Here is a 21,248-nt window from a genome sequence, read left to right on the forward strand (position 1 = left end):
TAGCAGCAGAGAGATAGAGAAACAGATCTTGGAAAGGTGCAGAAATAACGGAGTTGTTGTCATGGGTGACTTCAACTTCCCTAATTTTGACTGGAATCTCCTTGGTGCAAATGGGTTGGATGGAGCAGATTTTGTCAGGTGTGTCCAGGAAGGATTCCTGACTCAATATGTAGATAGGCCGACGAGGGGGAAGGCCATATTGGATTTGGTGCTTGGCAACGAACCAGGCCAGATGTCAGATGTCTCGGTTGGAGAGCATTTCGATGGCAGTGACCACAACTCCTTGACCTTTACCATAGTCATGGAGAGGGATAGGAACAGACAGTATGGGAAGGTATTTAATTGGGGGAGGGGAAATTATACTGCTATTAGACAGGAGCTGAGGAGCATAAATTGGGAACAGTTGTTCTCTGGGAAATGCACAACAGTAATGTGGGGGTTGTTTAAGGAGCACTTGTTGTGAGTGCTGGATAGTTTTGTCCCACTGAGACGAGGAAGGAATGGTAAGGTGAAGGAGCCTTGGATGACAAAAGAAGTGGAGCTTCTAGTCAAGAGGAAAAAGGAAGCTTACGTAAGGTTGAGGAAGCAAGGATCTGGCACGGCTCTAGAGGGTAACAAGGTAGTCAGGAAGGAACTCAAAAATGGACTTAGGAGAGCTAGAAGGGGGCATGAAAAAGCCCTGGCGGCAAGGATTAGGGAAAACCCCCTGGTGTTACACACTTATGTGAGAAATAAGAGGATGATCAGATTGAGAGTAGGGCCGATCAGGGATAGTGGAGGGAACTTGTGCCTAGTCTGAGGAGGCAGGGGAGGCCCTAAATGAAAACTTTGCATCAGTATTCACTACAGAGAGGGACCTTGTTGCTCTTGAGAACAGCGTGAACCAGGTTAATAGATTCAAACAGGTTGATATTAAGAAAGAGGATGTGCTGGAAATTTTGAAAAGCATTAGGATAGATAAGTCCCCTGGGCCAGACAGGATATACCCAAGGTTTCTACGGGAAGTGAGGGAGGAGATTGCTGCGGCATTGGTGATGATCTTTGCGTCCTCACTGTCCATTGGAGTAGTACCGGATGAATGGGGGGAGGCAAATGTTGTTCCCCTGTTCAAGAAAGGAAAAGGGAAATCCCTGGAAATTACAGACCAGTCAGTCTTGCGTCTGGGGTGAGCAAAATACTGGAAACGATTCTGAGAGATAGGATTTGTGATTATTTAGAAAAACATAGTTTGATTAAAGATAGCCAGCATGGCTTTGTGAGGGGCAGGTCATGCCTCACAAGCCTCATTGAATTGTTTGATGACACATTGATGAAGGTTGGGCAGTGGATGTGGTGTATATGCATTTCAGTAAGGCATTTGATAAGTTTCTCCATGTAGGCTCATTCAGAAAGTCAGGGGGCATGGGATGCAGGGAAATTTGGCTGTCTGGATACAGAATTGGCTGGCCGAAAGAAGACAGCGAGTGGTAGTGGATGGAAAGTATTCCGCCTGGAGTCGGTGACCAGTGGTGTCCCGCAAGGATCTGCTTTGGGCCTCTGCTCTTTGTGGTTTATATCAATGACTTGGATGAGGAAGTGGAAGAGTGTGTTCGGAAGTTTGCCGATGACACAAAGTTTGGTGGAATTGTAGATAGTGTAGAGGACTGTTGCAGGTTACAACAGGACATTGACAGGATGCAGAGCTGGGCTGAGAAGCGGCAGATGGAGTTCAACCTAGATAAATGTGAAGTGATTCATTTTGGAAGGTCAAATTTGAATTCTGAATGCAGGGTTAAAGGCAGGATTCTTGGAAGTGTGGAGGAACAGAGGGATCTTGGGATCCACGTGCATAGATCCCTCAAGGTTGCCACCCATGTTGATAGGGTTGTTGAGAAGGCGTATGGTGTGTTGGCTTTCATTTGGGGGATTGGGTTTTCAAGCCGCGAGGATTTGCTGCAGCTTTATAAAACCCTGGTTAGTCCACACTTGGAACATTGTGTCCAGTTCTGGTCTGTAGATGCTTTGGAGAGGGTACAGAGGAGATTTACCAGGATACTGCCTGGTCTTATGAAGAAAGGTTGAGGGGGCTAGGGCTTTTCTCACTGGAGCAAAGAATGAAGTGACGTGACACGATAGAGGTGTACAAGGTGATGAGAGGCATGGATATGGTGGATAGCCAGATACTTTTCCCCAGGGTGGAAATGGCTGTCACCGAGGGGACATAATTTTAATGTGATTGGAGGAAGGTATAGAGAAGATGTCAGAGGTTGGTTCTTTACACAGAGAGTGGTGGGTGTGGAATGCACTGCCAGCAGAGGTGGTGGAGTCAGAGTCATTAGGGACATTTAAGCGACTCTTGGACAGGTACATGGACAGCAGTAAATTGAAGGGGTGTCGGTTCGGTTGATCTTAGATTAGGATAAATGGTCGGCACAACATCGTGGGGCCGAAGGGCCTGTACTGTGCTGTACTGTTCTGTGTTCGCTATATTACTGTTATGCTTTAAGAATACTGTTAGTTCTTACTGCATGTGCCTCTATGCAGGGAGTACATTCCCTTATATTTATAGCTCTATCTGTTAATTCTACTTCTGTGTACCAAGGAAGTTAATACTGCCAACTTTGCCCTTCTTATCATGTATCTTTCTTTATCATATCTACTCTAATCTACTGGTCCTTTGCTCCAAGCTGCTCCAAATCCCCTTGCACTTGTTAACCAGAATCAGCTTCTTGACCAAGGATGGAACCTGAGACCTTCTGGTCTGTGTAGTTTAGCCGTACAGCAGACAATGTACTTAAAGCATCAGGAGCAGTGGGTTACTGTCCCATTTTGCATGGACTAGGATATGGATGAATGGGTTTTATAATTTTAGGAATTTATTTTTGATTTTCAGAGAATTGGACACCATTTTAGCAGAGGTTACATTGATGAATGCTCGCGCGGAGCTGTACCTGCGTTTCATCAAGCGAAGGATCACTGCTGATTTTGAAGTTTGCGATGCTTTAGCCTCTGAAGAAGTGAAACAAGGTACAGAAATCTTGCTGTCAATGGTGCAATTTTCACACAACTTCAGAACTGTTTGTGTTTAATTCAAATTGTTTTAAAGGGGATATTTTGTCCCCCGTCTGCAGTCCAGTCTCCCCTTCCTTAATACCTTTGTTGCCGGGAGGACAGATGAGTGGGTGAGATGATCACAACTTCTCCACCCTATTGGGAAGGTGCTCAACTGGCAACTAAACAGAGAGGGAATTGAACTAACTTCCCACCACTGCATGACATTGCATGTTTTCTCCCTTTCCGTAAGACCATAAGAAGTAGGAGCAGAAGCAGACCACTCAGCCCATCGGGTGTGCTCTGTCATTCAATTAGATTATTGACTGATCTGAAATGATAATCCTTAACTCCACTTTCCCACCTTATCTCCATAATCCTTAATTCCCTTACTGATTAAAAATCTGTCTATCTCAGCCTTGAACAAACTTAGCGACCCAGCCTCTACAGCTCTCTGCGGTAAAGAATTCCACCGATTCACTATGCTCTGAGAGAAGAAATTCATCCTCATCTCTGTCATAAATGGGAGATCCCTTACTCTGGTCCTAGACTGTCCCACAAGAGGAAACAACCTCGCACTATCTGCCCTGTGAAGCCCCCTAAGAATCTTGTATGTCTCAATAAGGTCGCCTTGCATTCTTCTAAATTCGAATGAGTACAGTCCCAACCTTCTCAACTTCTCCACGTAAACAGATCCTTCTATATACGGCGTCAACTTTGTGAACCTACTCCGGACTGCCTCTAGTGCCAGTATAATCTTTCTTAGCCAAGGGGATCAGAACTGTTCACCGTTTTCTAGGTGTGGTCTAACTAGTGACAATTTTTATACCCCAATCCCTTTGAAATGAAGATTTTCGTTTCATTTGCTTTCCCTATTACCTGCTGAACTTGCATGCTAGCTTTTTGTGATTTATGCATGAGGACCCCCAAATCCATCTGAGCTGCAGCTTTCTCCATTTCGTTTTTACTTTTTTTATAAATTTAGAGTACCCAATTATTTTTTTTCCAGTTAAGGGGCAATTCAGTGTGGCCAATCCACCTAACCTGCACATCTTTGGCTTGTGGGGGTGAAGCCCACGCAGACACGGGGAGAATGTGCAAACTCCACACAGACAGTGACCAGGGTGGGGTCGAACCCGAGTCCTCAGCGCCATAGGCAGCAGTGCTTGCCACCTTGCTGCCCGTCTTTCTCAATGTAAATAATATTCAGCTCCTTTATTCTTCCTACAAAAGTGCATTGGGAACAGCTTGGCAAATGGAACATATGCAGGGAAATTCAAAGAAAATATTAAGGAAAATGTCTAATTTCACGTTTTTCTGCATATATTTCATCTGCCAAGTTTTCGTCCACTCACTTAGCCTGTAGACTCTTTGTGTCTTCCTCAGCACTTTTCACTTATGTTTCTGTCATCAGCAAACTTGGCAATAGTACATTCACTTCCCTTGTCTTAAGTAATTAATATATATTGGCCCCTGTGCTGACCCCTGTGGTACTGCAGGTTGCCATCCTGAAAATGCCCCTTTTATCCCAAACCTTTGTTTTCTATTAGTTAGCCAATCCTCTATCCATGCTAATAAAATACCCCCAACACCATGGGCTCTAATTAAGCAGTCTTTTGTGTAATACCTTATTGAATGCCTTTTGGAAATCCAAGTATATTACGTCTGGTTCCCCTTTATCTATCCTGTTCATTATCACCTCAAAGAATGATAATAAATTTGTCAGCTATGATTTCCCCTTCATGAAGCCATGTTGACTTTGCTTGATTATATTGTGCATTTCTAAATGCTACGCTATTACATCCTTTATAATGGACTCTAACATTTTCCCAAATGACATGTTAAGCTTAACTGGCCTATAGTTACCTGTTCTTTTTGTCATGGCCCGCCCCCCCAAACTCACGCACCACCACCACCCATTTGTTTGGAATGGGTGTTACATTGGCAATTTTCCAATCCTTTGGGACGTTTCCAGAACTCCAAAAAGATTTTTGGAAGTTACTACCAGTGCATCCACTATCTCTGTAGCTACTTCCTCCAATATTCTCGGATGTAACCCATCAGGTCCAGGACTTATAGCCTTCAGCCCCATTAGTTTCCCAAGTAACTTTTCTCTAGTGATAGTATTTATTTCTCCCCCTTTTGCCTCTTGATTGTTTAGTAATTTTGGAATGTTATTAAGTTTCTTCCATTGTGAAGACTGATGCAATGTATTTATTTAACTCCTCTGCCATTTTGTGGTTCCCCATTATTATTTCCCCAGTCTCATTCTCTAAGGGGCCTATGTTCTCTTTGGCCTCTCTCTTTCTTTTTATATATTTAAAGAAGTTCTTGCTGTCTGTTTTTATATTACTTGCTTACTCTTCGTTTACCTCCTCCCTCTTCATTATTTTATTTGATAATCTTTTGTTGGTTTTTAAAACTTTTCCAATCCTCTGGCTTGCCACTCATCTTTGCCACATTGTATGTTTTTTTTTCTTTCAGTCTAAGGTTATCCTTCACTTCCTTGGTTAACCATGGTTGATTTATCCCCTTCCTAGAATCCTTCTTCCTCACTGGGATAAATTTTTATTGTGATTCACAAACTATTTTCATAAATGTCAGCCATTGATGATCAACTGTCTTTTCTGTCAAACACCATTCCCAGTGCACTCCAGCCAACTCTGCCCTCGTTACTTTGCAATTACCTTTAGTTAAGGTGAGTACAGTTGTTTCTGACCCACGTCCCTCACTCTCAAAATGAATGCTAAATTCTACCATGTTACAGTCATTGTTTGCTAGGGGATCTTTTACGATGACATTGTTTATTAAACTTGCTTCATTACACGTTACCAGATCCGAAGTAGCCTGATCCCTGGTTGGATTCACAACATATTGTTTTAGGAAACTCCCAAATGCACTCTATGAATTCTTCCTCATGGCTAACTCTGCCAATTTAATTTTCCCAGTTGACATGAAGATTAAAGACCCCATGACTAAGTGCTGCTATTTTAACATGCCCTCAGTACCTCCTGATTGATGCTCTGTCCTACAGTACAGCTATTGTTAGGGTCCCATAGACTACTCCCATCAGTTTAGAAATGTCTTCTTCCCCTTGTTATTTCTTACTTGCACCCATATGGATTCTACATCATCCGATCCAAGATCATTTCTTGCTGTTGTACTTATTTTAATTTGGTACGAACAAAGTTACCCCACAACCCTTTCCTTCCTGCCTGTCCTTCCAAAAAGTCACATACCCCTGAATATTTATTTCCCAGCATGTAACCATTTCTCTGTAATGGCTATAAGATCATACCCATTAACCTCAATTTGTTCCATTTATATCTTTGTTCTGTGCTGAATACTGCATGTTTACTTTACTGCCTTGTTACTCCCTTCGTCTTCCTGCTGCCGTTATATGGTATCTGGGTGTCCTACAGTGATTTACACTAATCCTCAATGGTAAATTGTAGGAGGCCATTTGACCTAGAGGACATCGAAGTGGAGCCTGATACTGTCCTTGGCAGGGTCCAACCATGTAGACATAGCAGCAGGAGTCGGTAGATCATGACCCCAGGAGTTAGAAGGTTGCACGATTTCTACCCTCTTCACACAGAAGTGCTGAATATAGGAACATGGAAAATAGAAGCAGGAGGAAGCCATTTGGCTCTTTGAGCCTGCTCCACCATTCGTTATGATCATGGCAGATTCAATACCCTGGTTCTCTCCCCCCCCCCCCCCCCCCCCCCGCCCCCCAGTCCTAAAAGATTTATCCCTTATCCTCAAACTATGATCCCTAGTTCTGGACTCCCCACCATCGGGAACATTCTTTCTGAATCTATCCTGTCTAATCCTGTTAAAATTTTGTAAGTTTCTATGAGATCCCTCTCACTCTTCTGCACTCCAATGAATATAATCCTAGCAGCACGGTAGCACAGTGGTTAGCACAGTTGTTTCACAGAACCAGGGTCCCAGGTTCGATTCCTGGCTTGGGTCACTGTGGGAAGTCTGCACGTTCTCTCCGTGTCTGCGTGGGTTTCCTCCGGGTGCTCCGGTTTCCTCCCACAGTCCAAAGATGTGCAGGTTAGGTGAATTGGCCATGATAAATTGCGATCAGTGACCAAAAAAGGTAATGTTGGGTTATTGGGTTACGGGAATAGGGTGGAGGTGTGAGCTTAAAGTGGGATGGTCTTTCTAAGGGCTGGTGCAGACTCGATGGGCCGAATGGCCTCCTTCTGCACTGTAGATTCTATGATTCTAACCCATTTAGTCTCTCCTCATATGCCAGTCCTGCCATCCCAGGAATCAGCCTGGTAAACTTTCGCTTCACTCCTTCCATAGCAAGACCATCCTTCCTCCGATAAGGACACCAAAACTGCACAAAATACTCCGGGTGTTGTAGCCATCTGGGATGGCCAGTTCCCGATTACAAAATGGACACTTTGCAAAGATTGCAGGGAAAATGAACAATACTAAGAAAACAAGCAGGTGCAAGGTTTGTCTGTTGATTGGAGTCGTAGCTCCCAGACAAGACCGATACTGCAAACCATTTCCATACTAATGAGCCATCCCTGGCACAAAACATTTAAGTAAACAATACCAAGACAGACATACCCGGCGCCAGAGGAGACCAGAACAAAGCAGGCCAACGGCCACCTAGGACACGCCCAGCCATCAGGGCACCCACCCCCTATTGGAGGAAATCGATCGGAACGATTGGGAAACGGCCCAATTAATTGGGGCCAAGTTCAAGACCCGCCCAAAAGCGCGCGAAGCCCCTTTTAGGTATAAGAAGAATCTCCCAAGAGAGAATCGCTCTCTTGTGGCCCTGGCTTTCACCAAGGAGCGACCTGCCCAACAGCAACATCAGAACAAGTAAGTCCAAGGTCAACGCACGCTACGAGACAGATGCTCTTAGCTGTTATTCCATACCAGTTCGACCCCAGCAGCCTCAGAACCGAACAACGGCCATTGTTCCTCTGACTGAGTGGGCGCCCGAAGCTAAGTATAGGCTTTAACAGTAGTGATAGTTTAGTTTGTAGTGTTTTATGCATGAGTATATTTGACTGTGTGTAAATAAATGAGCATTGAGCTTGAACTTACTAACTGGTGTATCGAGTCTTTGAACAGTATTCGGTTTTGAACCTTGTGGCGGTATCGAAAGATACCTGGCGACTCTAGAGCAAACGTAATTAGAATTAAGGAAGGCGACCATATTAGCCGCCATCTTCAAAGCCAAATTAAGAGAAACACAATTAGCAACATTTACTGGCGACTTCTGACGGGACTCGACTTAGAAGTGGCCTAACCACTCCGAGAGAACCCTAATTTGAATTGGAATCCAATTAGAAACAGAAAAACCACAAGTGTAAGAACAATACTGATAAACCTCCGAGATTCAGAAGTGTGTTAATGCATGCGTACTAACAGGGATATAAGGTAAACCTGAGAGATTTTGTTGCGTAAAACTGTCGGGAATTTTGTAGGTCGGAAATTAGCGTAAGCCGTACCCGTGTTTACATCACCACTTTATCACCTCCTGTTCCAAATTCAGTAGAGAACCCAGATAGCGAAAATGGCAATGAAGGCAATTGAACGCCTTATGAACCCCCAGGAATTCGAGGTCGCAGCGACCAGTAGAGTAGGACAGTGTCCCGTATGGGAAGAGGAAATCAGAAAGTACCTCAAAGGGAAAGGATGGCCACTTTGGAGCGAATTCTGCGCGAATGACTAAACAGATCCCGGGAGTATAGGACATACTTGGTGGAGACATACCTGTCAGAGATCCACAAGAAGAGCTTAGGGAAAGCTCGCAAACCGATGGCAATCGTGTCCTGCTTGACACAATTGCGAGGCACAGAGGAGGTCGTTAGGACGCTCCGTAGAGAGATAGAGGAGAGAGACAGAAATAGTGAGGGAGATGTGAGCGAGTTTGAGAAAGAGAATAAAGATTTGAGAGAACAGTTAGCAGCGAGGGACAGAGAGGTGGATGATGCCAAGAGGGCACACCAGTCTTATCTCGCCAATTTGAGTAGTTTTCAGACCCAATATGATAAGGCCTACCAGGACACGCACCGTGCGGTCTTGGTAAGACAAGAAACTGAGCAACAGGTAGAGAAATTGCAGAAACAGTGCAATGATTTGAAAGCAGCCCTATGAGCGCTCCACACTTCCACGACGGAACAAAGGCAGAGCTCAGTAGATCACGCAAAGGGCCGGAAGCAAATTGCAGAATTGCAATTTCTGTTTTCTGTCCAGAATGGGTTTCAAAGTACGTTTGGACTCCAATTAGACCATGAAAACAGCCCCGATTGGCAGGAGTTAAATGAAACTGCCCACAGATACGTACATGGGACATGTACACACGAAAAACCCCAAAAGAGAAAAGCACCCCAACCCCCGACTGAACAGGCAGAACACCCCCCCCCCCCCCATGAACCCTGTAATCACACACCGCAGGGCCGCAGCAGAAGGAAACGCAGATTTCCTGTATACAACTCCGTTAACCGTGACCCAATTACGGGACGCGTGTGGAAAGATTACACCGTTCCATCCCACATCAGACCCCCACCAGTTTTTCGCTAGAGTTAAACAGCAGGCTACCATGTACGGCCTGGACGAAAAGGAGCAAGTGAAGCTCACAGTTTTAAGCCTCGACCCTTCAGTCGTGGCAGCCCTTCCCGACCCACAGAATGTAGGAGGAGGCACACTCCAAGAGATGCACACAGCGATCCTAGATGCGATCGGCTATAACAGAATGGACCCGGTAGAAGGCCTAAACAAGTGTAGGCAAAAGAAGACAGAGCACCCCACAGGGTTTGCTGGACGCTTGTGGATACATTTCACAGCAGTTTTCGGAGAGTTAGCCCGCGCCCATTTGTCCCCAGATAACATGGCCAAATGAACTCGAATCCTAGTCTCTCACGCGACAGACGCAGGACAGAGAGCTTGCGCAAATTACGACCCCTCAGACGAGGCTCACAACGAGAAATGGGTTTTGAAGAGATTGTCCCGCACTTGGGAACAATCCGTCCAAGGCAAAACCGCATTTGCAAAACCTGAGGAAGAGCAGTCAGAGATGAATCCAGTTAAAGTGCACCAGAACCCCACATGGGTAAATGAGGGCAGGAACAGCTCACCACAGCTAAAATCCCAGGAATGTTACAACTGTGGACAACTAGGACACTTTGCACGAGAGTGCAATGCGCCCCAAAAGCAGCAGAGAAAGCAACAGACAGGCACCCTAAATGAGAATAGGGCAAAGCCAATCCATAGCGTAGCGCCCGTTCAGAGAACATAGACATGAACGGCACCGACTGACGGTGTTCGGACTCCCCAACTTGGGTCTGCGACACCCTTTGGGACAAGTCCGGTAGACCGGTCGTAGCAGGCAAAGTCCGGGGACACCCCGTAGAATTTCTTTGGGACACAGGAGGGTCCCGCACCACACTCAATTCCTCCACGATGTTTCAGCGAGACACGTGGCCCTCAACAGACACCATCACACTCAGCGGCTTTACAGGTCATTTACACCAAGGACACATCACAGCCCCTGTAGCGATACAAATAGGGAACATTACAATTAAACACCCCGTAGTTTTGGTCGATCTACCCCAGACAGCTGAACACATCCTAGGAATCGATTTTATGAGCTCCCACAACCTCTCTTTTTATCCAGTTAATAAATGTGTTTGGAGAATGGCAAAGGCAGCACGAGCCCCCGCCATGCTCACAGTTGGAGACTATGAAAACAGGATTAGCTCAGTAGGAGACTTCTGGTTTGACCCTCGAGCCATTAGTCAGGACAAACAGGTTAGGGAAGTCCTGCAGCAACACAAAGCACCATTTGCACAGCACAAGCTGTGGCAAAATAGCTGGCTTGGTAAATATTACAGGTCCCGACCCCAGACCCCAAAAGCAATATGGTTTTCCCCAAGAGGCAGAGGGAGAAATCTCAACGGTAATAGAGAGTTTGCTTGATCAAGGCGTACTCAGATCAGTAGCCTCCACAAACAATACACCAATTTGGCCCGTCAGGAAACCCGGTGGATCATGGCGACTGACCATTGATTACTGGGAACTGAACAAAGTAACCCCAGTAGCAGCCCCCACCTTCGCCACGAGTCCCGAGACCATGCTGAAACAGGGACTCCAGTCAAATTTTTGGGGGGTTTTGGACATTAGCAACGGCTTTTGGTCCATTCCATTGGATACAGCGTGCCAGTACAAATTCGCCTTTACATTCCAGGACAACAATATACGTGGACGTGCCTTCCACAAGGCTTCCACAACTCCCCCTCCATTTTCCACCGACAGCTGGCAAATGGACTAGCAAAATCCCCCCCCCCCCCCGATTGTCTGGTCCAGTATGTAGATGACTTGCTACTACAGACAGACACAAAGGGAGAGCACATTTCGCTTCTCGCCGAACTCCTAGCACTCCTAAAAGAAATTGGATATAAAGTCAACCTCAAGTAGGCCCAGATTTTGCAGGAAAAAGTGATTTACTTGGGTAAAGTATTCACACATGGGAAACGCGAGATCGAGCAAAAGCGAATTGACTCGATCGTCACATTGCCCCTTCCCCATAATGTCTCAGCCCTCCGGTCATTTTTAGGACTGGTTGGCTACTGCTGACACCATATCGATGGTTTTGCCACAAAAGCAGTGCCGCTATCCGAACTTCTCAAGAAGCAGGCACCTTGGGAATGGCTTCCACAGCACACGGATGCCGGGAATGCTTTAAAGAGAGCCCTCAGTACAGCCCCCGCACTACAGGTCCCAGATCCACTTTCCCCGTATGCAATTAGAGTTGCAAGCACCGATCGAACCCTTTCGGCCGTGCTCCTCCAAGAATGCCATGACCCGTAGCATACGCCTCACGCGTGTTAGATCCTGTCGTGCAAGGATTTTCAGCTTGCGAAAGGCACCTGTTCGCAGTTTTTTGGGCAGTACAGTACTTCGCCTACATTACAGGACTCAACCCCATCACCATTCTCACTGAACACACACCAACACAGCTATTATTAGATGGTCGACTTAAAGATGGCGCAGTCAGCCAAATCCGCGCAGCCCGTTGGACCCTTTTACAGGGACGTGACATTATAGTCAAAAGAACCAAGACCCACACCTTCTTAGCCGATAATTTGCAATATGCAGGAACCCCTCATGAGTGTGAGATCATCACCACAAAACACAACCCAGGCCCATTTATACCTAAGACAGCTCCCAGAAAAGCAGGTAATACACCCCAGAGACCCCAGCCCACAGACACGTGCGCACCCCTGAAAATTTATGTGGATGGCTCCTACACAGTTTTGAACGGAAAGAGAATTACCGGTTGCGGCATTTATGTAGAGGACGCGCCCTTGAAGAGATTTCACTAAAGTTGCCAGGACACTTAGGCTCGCAGGCAGCAGAACTGGCAGCAATCGCTTATATTGTAGAACACCCCGACTCGTTTCCGACCCCAGCAGACATCTATTCGGACAGTTTGTATGTCTGTAATAGTTTAACGGAATTCCTACTCCTGTGGGAAACTAGAGGATTCGTTTCCGCAGACGGAAAGCCCCTACTCTCAGCCCCATTACTCCGACATAACCTAGAGACAGCTAAAAATAGGAAATATGGCATAATTAAGGTTCGCAGTTATCACCGTTCTTCCCCCCCCCCCCCCCCCCCCCACCCCGTAACGTTAAAGCAGACGCCCTAGCGAAGGCAGGTTCCAGGCATGGTTACTTTAGGAACCCCCCCCCCCCCCGAGAGCACCCCAGTACACGCGGTTCAGGTCTCACAGACCAACATTCAGGATCTAGCAAAGGCACAGAAGGAAGATGAAAAACTCAGGGAAGTTTTAAAAGGAACCTTCCCAGCCCCGTATGACAAGTTTAAAAACGCAATCACCACACATGACAGTGTGTTTTTAAAAGAAGGCATTTATGTAGTTCCCAGCCAGGACAGAACTCAGATTTTTTGTCAGTTCCATGACAATCATGGACACCAAGGCATTGAACCCACCCTAGCCCACCTCAGACCGCTCTGCTGGTGGCCTGATTTAAAAGCCGATGTTACTCACTACATCGAAAATTGCTTGATCTGTGCCCAGAACAATCCGGACAGATATGCAAGAAAGGCTCAGCTTAGTCACACCTGCCACGTTAATGGCCCCTGGACGAATTTGCAGATAGAGCACAAAGGACCCCTACCCCCTTGCAGAAATCGTTATCAGTATGTGTTGGTGGTCATCGACTCCTTCACAAAATGGTTGGAAGTTTTTCCATCCAGAACGAATACGGCCAAGACATCAGCTAAAATACTAACACATCACATCTTTACAAGATGGGGCCTCCCACGCAGTATAGAGTCCGATCGAGGCTCCCATTTTACAGGACGGGTAATGAAAAATGTCCTCACAATTTTCGGAATCAGGCAAAAGTTCCACATAGCCTACCACCCCCAGTCAAGCGGCATTGTAGAGAGGATGAATAGGACTCTAAAAGCCACTCTCAGGAAAATGGTACAACAGCATCTGGGATTCACTTCTCCCATTTGCTTTAATGTTCCTAAGAAACATGGTATCCACGTCCACAGGATACACCCCCCCACACCCTGATGACCGGATGCCCCATGAAAGGGACAGAGTATTTATTAGGTCTGGATTTGGCCAGCCCCGCAGTCACCGCCCTCAAGCATGAAAATGCTGTACAACAGTTAATAGAGAATATAAAGGCAGCCCAACTCGCAGCAGCTGTGAGACTTGGGACCAGGAGGAAACAAAGCAAGGCTTGTTTCGATAAAACGGTACACGCCACCGAGTTTGTAGTAGGGCAGCAAGTGATGCTTTCCCTATACAATCCCAGTTCATTCCTTTCCCCCAAATTTTCCAGACCGTACTCCATTTCGGACAAAGTAAGCCCCTCGGTATACAAGATCACATATCCCAATGGCAAGTCTGCGTGGTTCCACATAAACCAGCTTAAGGCTTATGGCTCGCAGAACAACCATGCACACCACATCTTGCTCGCAGCAGCAGACGAGCACGTCCCGCCCACAGATGACTTATTCCTACCCTCCCCCAGCCAGACCAGCCCGTCCTCAGGCACAACTTCAACTCCATCCCCAGAGGCACGACTCCGCCTTTCCCTTCCTTCAACCGACAGCGACAGTGATAGCGACAGCAATGACGACAGCCACAGCACACCACGTTATGATTATACCCCTGCACCAGGCCCCACTCCCAGCGAATCCGAGCATGATTCCAGTGACCCCTTCGAGATCACATACATCAAAGCCCCTGACCCAGACCCACCGCCTGATGATTACGGATTACAACCTAGCAGCTCCAACCTCGACACACTATTCTGGCACCGCGACAATTCGTTCAGGCTCATCCGGAATGATGAGATGGACCCCAATTCACCCCAAGCAGCTTTAGCCAAACTACTCCAGTCAAGAGTATGGCAACCGGGAGAAGGTGATGACATGGAGTCTGACTCCCACCAAACGAATCCCTTTGCGACCCTGTTCGCTACTGAGTAATGAGGTGTCCAGATGATGGAAAAAAAAGGAACAGATGGAGAGATACGGTGTCCTTTCTGATGGAACCTGCACCATGTTTGTTGTATGTTTGTTCGGTTAATGTACATGTTGTTTGGAAATTTGAAAGGTTTTCATGGCGCCACGCCACCACCCCTTTGATGCCCAATGACTGTTAGAGGAACTAGTTTGTCGACAGACAACCAACCGTTCAGAGGAACTAGTTTGTCGACAGAACACCACTCATAGCTATTCTCCTGATTCGATCACGAGAGGCAACCCCCACGATGACCACATTCTTAACCGTTCTTGCCGGTCGCTTAGGCAGTGGAGAAACGGCACTGGTTCCCGCCCTGCCTGAGGACCCCCTTCTGGTCAGCTATGCTCGGGTAGAGCACATACGGCACTGATCACCATCCTACCTGGGGATTCCACCCATTTCTTACCCTGAGCGGCCCATACGCACCCCATTTTGGCACTTTCAGTTCAAAATTCTTGTTTGTTTTTGGCGACCCTTAGGTTGCTTCCGTATGCTATTTACATCCTCAAACACTAGGATGGTAGATATGTCAGTATTTTTCTCCAATGTCTTGTCCCAAATATTTGGTTTAAAAAAAAAATGTGGGAGTCACAGATGGTGACCAATCGTAATGGGTAATTGGCAACAAAGGACAGACAGACAGACATACGAGATCTTAAGCAAGATAATAACAGATATTATGCTTGTGTCCATAGAACTCCGGAACCTCAGGAACCCCAGAGGAAGAAAAAGAAGAAGACAGAAAGACGGAAAAGATGAAGACAACCTTCGTGTTCACCTGGATCTTAGCGGGATCCCTTCAGTTGTGCGCGGACGCTACCCCCCTGATCCCTACCACACAGGCCGTGAATGATTCCCACCCCTGCCATGCACAGAACCCCGAGATAGTTAGTCCTAAGACAGTTAACGATACCCCGACCTGGTGTGATAAGTTTACCACCTGGTATTCACTATCCTACATAGTAGAAGCCCTCTTAGTACTGGCGATACTTTGCAGTGTCATGCAGACACTTAGAATCAGAAAATGGCGAAAGAGAGCCTACCGCTCTCACACCCCGGTATACACGTTTAGGTCCCCTATTTTCGGACTTCACCAAACCCCCGAACCCCTTGACATGAATTAAAGTGCATCCGCTTCTCTTTATGTGTGTTTTGTTCAATAAAGAAATGTAAACCTCTGTGTCTGACTGCCAGGCCAGAGGAACCTGTGTACGTTTTGTACATTTAAAGTGTTATAGATTATTTTTGATTGTTTGAGTGAGGATAGTTTATTGAGGATAGTTAAAGGTCCCAGTTTTTTTATTTTGTAATACATGCCGAATGACATAGCGCCCCGTAGAGCTTTATACTGATGTATGTAAGTAAAATGATTTTAGGTAAAGAATTGTGTTTCATAGGATAGGGCAGTGTAGAGCTCATGAACTGCTAATGGGTGCCCCGCTTGGTCAGAGAACAAAGACGACGCAGTAATGTGATCCTTCACGCTTCGCGTTGAGGATCACAAGGAGGGCTTGTAGCCATCTGGGATGGCCACTTCCCGATTACAAAATGGACACTTTGCAAAGATTGCAGGGAGATTGCAGGGAAGAAGGACACTATTGAGAAAGCAAGCAGGTGCAAGGTTTGTCTGTTGATTGGAGCCGTAACTCCCAGACAAGACAGATACTGCAAACCATTTCCATACTAATGAGCCATCCCCGGCACAAAAGGGTAACATTTAAGTAAACAATACCAAGACAGACACCCCGGCGCCAGAGGAGACCAGAACAAAGCAGGCCAACGCCCACCTAGGACTCGCCTGGCCATCAGGGCACCCACCCGTCTATTGGAGGAAATCGATAGGAACGATTGGGAAACGGCCCAATTAATTGGGGCCAAGTTCAAGGCCCGCCCAAAAGCGCGCGAAGCCCCTTTTGGGCATAAGAAGAATCTCCCAAGAAAGAATCGCTCTCTTGTGGCTCCGGCTCTCACCAAGGAGAGACCTGCCCAACAGCAACATCAGAACAAGTAAGTCCAAGGTCAACACACGCTACGAGACAGACGCTCTTAGCTGTTATTCCATACCAGTTCGACCCCAGCAGCCTCAGAACCGAACAACGGTTGTTCCTCTGACTGAGTGGGCGCCTGAAGCTAAGTGTAGGCTTTAACAGTAGTGATAGTTTAGTTTGTAGATTTTTATGCATGAGTATATTTGACTGCGTGTAAATAAATGAGCATTGAGTTTGAACTTACTAACTGCTGTATCGTGTCTTTGAACAGTATTCGGTTTTGAACCTTGTGGCGGTATCGAAAGATACCTGGTGACTCTAGAGCAAAACGTAATTAGAATTAAGGAAGGCGACCATATTGGCCGCCATCTTCAGAGCCAAATTAAGAGAAACACAATTAGCAACAGTGTGGCCTCACCAATGCCCTGTACAATTGCAGTAAAACAGCTCTATTCCTATACTCAATCCTCTCACTATGAAGGCCAATATACCATTTGCCTTCTTTACTGCCTGCTGTACCTGCGCGCTTACTTTCAGCGACAGATGCACGAGGATACCAAGGTCACGCTGAGTTTTCACCTCTCTAAATTGACACCCATTCAAATAATAATCTGCCTTCCTATTTTTACTATCGAAGCAGATAACCTGACATTTATCCACATTATACTGCATCTGCCATGCATATGCCCACTCACTCAGTCTGTCCAAATCCCGTGGAAGCTGTGAGGATTCCTCCTCACAGTTTGCCCTCCCACCCAGCTTTAAATCATCTACAAATTTGGAGATAATACATTTAGGTCCCTTGTCCAAATCATTAATATATAATGTGAACAGTTGGGGTCCTAACACAGATCCCTGCGGTACCCCACTAGTTATTGCTTGCCAATCAGTAAAAGATCCATTTATTCCAACTTTTTGCTTCCTGTTTTCTAACCAGCTTTCTATCCATTTCAAGACCCTACCCGTAATCCCATGCGCTTTAAATTTACATAGGAAATAGTTAAGGGGCCTGGACTCTGCTCAATACTGCACTGTCCTGTATTTGAGTTGTGTTGAAGCAGGATGTGAAAGTTGCAAATAATGGATGATTATAAATAACAAGAATGTACTTTTAATAACTTGATAAACAGTTTCAATATGCAACTTAATCTAATCAATTTGTAACGGTTTGGGATACAGTGTTACATTTTATGAGTAATTTGATGGTGTCCAAATCTAGAGTCTACTAACAAATCCAGTAGGGAATTCAGGAGAAACTTCCTTAGCCAGAATGATTAGAATGTGGAAATTGCTGCCAAGTGGAGCAGTTTTTGAATAGCTAGATGAACACAAGGGAGAAGGGAACAGAAAGATGTGTTGATAGGACCAGATAAAGTAAGATGGGAGGAGGTACACATGGAGCCAAAACAACAGCTGGTTGACACGTTTCTGCACTGCAAATTGGATGTTAATTGGTATTGCCTTTTAAAAATAAATTTAGAGTACCCAATTATTATTTTTTCCCCAATTAAGGGGCAATTTAGCATGGCCAATCCACCTAGCTTGCACATCTTTTTGGGTTGTGAGGGTGAGACCAATGCAAACATGGGGAGAATGTGCAAACTCCTCACAGACAGTGACCTGGAACTGGGATTGAATCCGGGTCCTCAGTGCTGTGAGGCAGCAGTGCTAACCACTGCACCACCGTGCCGCCCAATTGGTATTATCTTAATGTGATTGTGCTGGCTGCAATTTCTCTCTGTGTATTGCTAACTTTAAAGATACTGAATGGTTTGCTGACCTGTTTCTGTGATTTAATTACTTGTTACCCAGAGCATCAGAAGGCACTGGATAAGCTATGTAACCTCTGCTTGCTGAGCCGGAATATGCAGGAGTTAATTGGATATTACATCACTATGGAGGAGTACTTCATGAGAGAGATGGTCAACAAGGTAACTGAATAATGCTGTAACCTCTCACATTTGTCTGTGAAAGCATGATTATCCTCATAACCCCCCAAGGAGGGAAAAACCAGCCTGGGTTCCTTCTGCTGAGCACAGCCTAAAAGTCCCAGACACAAGGGATGAGGCTGCGATTTGCCCCTCAATCTCAAATGGTCCAGTGATACTCACTGTCTCGATAGCTGTGTGGAAATGACTATTAGACGAGGTAGCTGAGGGATTGTATCATACTAAGAGTCCGTACCTACAGGAGAGAAAAATGAGGAAGAAAGCTGTAGTGATGATAATGAAAACAATGTTTGTTAACTCGCACCAGAATAACATGGCATCACTTCTGGACACCAGGTGGAGGCTTGGCCTCTCTACATGTAGAGAAGGAGGATAAGTGGTTGGGCAAATCACCTCAAGAAACTGAGGTCTTGTCCTATTTGGCTCAGTTTCACCCCATGCTTACTGTTCAGGAGGAACCTACTGGAGGTACTTTAACAAGATCATGGCATCTATTATGAAGAATTCTGGGTGCCGTGTTGTGATATCAAGACAGAATAGTACGATTAATGGTACACATGGTTTCTCCTGCTTCTATTTTCTACGTATGCTTCACAGCTCCAGGGTCCCAGGTTCATTTCCCGGCTTGGGTCACTGTGTGGAGTTTGCACTTTCTCCCTGCGTCTGCGTGGGTTTCCTCCGGATGCTCCGGTTTCCTTCCACAGTCCAAAAATGTGCAGGCTAGGTGGATTGGCCAGGCTACAGTGCCCTTAGTGTACAAAAAGTTTAGGTGGGGCTACGGGGATAGGGTGGAGGTGTGGGCTTAGGTGGGGTGCTCTTTCCAAGGACCGGTGCAGACTCGATGGGCCGAATGGCCTCCTTCTGCACTGTAATGTCTATGATCTATGTCAGAAGGTAATCTGATAAGATTTAGCACTTTATCCTGTTCCATTGGAGGAACCCATCCAAACCACTAACCTTCCTTTTTCAGGCACTGACTGATTTGTGTATTCTAGCAGTTTTTGTTTCTCTACCTGCTGACTCAGTATACACCATGATTGAACTGAATCTAGCTGAACACTGCCGTGACCAGCTTAATCACCTGTGTGCTCCCAGTCCATGTGTATAGTGTCATAGAAGGTCTTGAATTAATCCTGCTTCTGAATACTACTGTTCCATGGTTTCTGCATCATACATATACGTAGCTATAGTCAACAGATCCCCATTCTCTCAGTAATGCGCATGGTAGTGTGGTGGCCTGCATCAATGATCTAAAGAATAGTTGTATGGAACTTGAGTATTGCTGAGAAAAGATACAGTTTGTTGAAGCTTTTGGTCTTGCACTCATCAAGACTTTAGCAAGAATACAATGTAAGGGAAATTTATACATGAGAAGAGAGTGCAGATTGGTTGGCAAATGATCTCTGATTATTAGAGGCATTGCCATGGAGAATGCACCAGTTGATGAAAATGAAAATCGCCTATTGTCACAAGTAGGCTTCAAATGAAGTTACTGTGAAACACCCCTAGTCGCCACATTCCGGCGCCTGTTCGGGGAGGCTGGTAGGGGAATTGCACCGTGCTGCTGGCCTGCCTTGGTCTCCTTTAAAAGCCAGCGATTTAGCCCTGTGCTAAACCAGCCCTTGGTGACTGGCAGTTAATTGACAGCTGTTGTTTGAAATTTAAACCAGGGAGCTTGACTCTGATTGGTCAAGGCATTGTAGATGCATTCCTCAGGGAAATGCCTTGATCAATCAGAGTCAAGCGCCCTGGTTTAAATTTCAAATGATGAACGAACAAGTTCCTTTTTTGGCTACCAAAACTGTGGCCGAGCCCTACGGCAGATATGTGATGGTCAGCGGCACGTTGGTGGTATTGGTCAATGTCTACATGCCAAATTGGGCCGATACGGCGTTTGTGAGGAGGCTAATGGCTTCCATTCCAAATCTGGGCATGCATCAACTTTTTTTGAGGCAATTTAAACTGTGTGCTTAATCCTAAATTGGATTGATCTAGGCCTAAGTCGCTGGCTCCATCGGGGGTAGCAAAGGTACTGTTAGCTTTTACGGAGCGGGTGGGTGGGGGGCAGATACGTGGCAGTTTTTACACCCAAGTGATAAAGAATTTTCATTTTTTTCCAAGATCCACAAGATTTATTCTAGGATAATTTTTTTTCTGAGGGGAGGTCTCTTCTCCCTTGGGTGAGGAAGGCGGCGTACTCGACTGGTTATTTTGGAACACGGTCCACGTTTGGTGAACTTAGTTCTGGAGTCGGGCCTGGAGTGGAGATTGGGTGCAGCTCTGTTAGCGGATAAAGGGTTTTGCGGGCGCATGTCTACTGCAATCGAGGAATATGTTAGGTTCAACAAGAGTGAGTCTGGCTCACCCTCCATGTTGTGGGAAGCCCTTAAAGCGGTTATTTGAGGGGAAATAATCTCCTATAAGGTACATATGGATAGGACTGCAAGGACCGAGCAGCAGGGGCTGGTAGATGCTATCCTTGAGGTAGGTCACTAGTACTGGCGTGATCCTACCCAGGAGCTGCTGGCGAGCAGGAAGAAGTAACAGACCCAGATTGAACTGCTGTCCACAGGCAAGGCAGTGAGCCAGCTGCGTGCTCGAGTGGGGTATTTTATGAATATGAGGAGAAGGCCAGCTCTCTTTTAGTCCATCAGCTGAGGCGGCAGGCAGCTTCCCAGGAGACCATACAGATTAGGGATAAAAGTGATAGCTTGGCCTCGATTA

At 46.1% G+C, this 21,248-nt stretch overlaps 1 protein-coding gene across 2 annotated transcripts in view; it reads left to right on the forward strand.

Annotated features, from left to right (window-relative positions):
- cog4 (component of oligomeric golgi complex 4) overlaps positions 1-21,248 on the forward strand; it is a 118,143-nt gene that overhangs the window by 48,773 nt on the left and 48,122 nt on the right. For both annotated transcript variants that reach the window (XM_072518605.1, XM_072518606.1), the window contains exons 9-10: positions 2,873-3,006; positions 18,388-18,506. In XM_072518605.1, coding sequence (XP_072374706.1) covers positions 2,873-3,006; positions 18,388-18,506 — 253 coding nt within the window. The remainder of the gene's footprint in view (positions 1-2,872; positions 3,007-18,387; positions 18,507-21,248) is intronic.

This window comes from Scyliorhinus torazame, chromosome 10 (genome assembly GCF_047496885.1).
Source record: "Scyliorhinus torazame isolate Kashiwa2021f chromosome 10, sScyTor2.1, whole genome shotgun sequence".
NCBI lineage: Eukaryota > Metazoa > Chordata > Chondrichthyes > Carcharhiniformes > Scyliorhinidae > Scyliorhinus > Scyliorhinus torazame.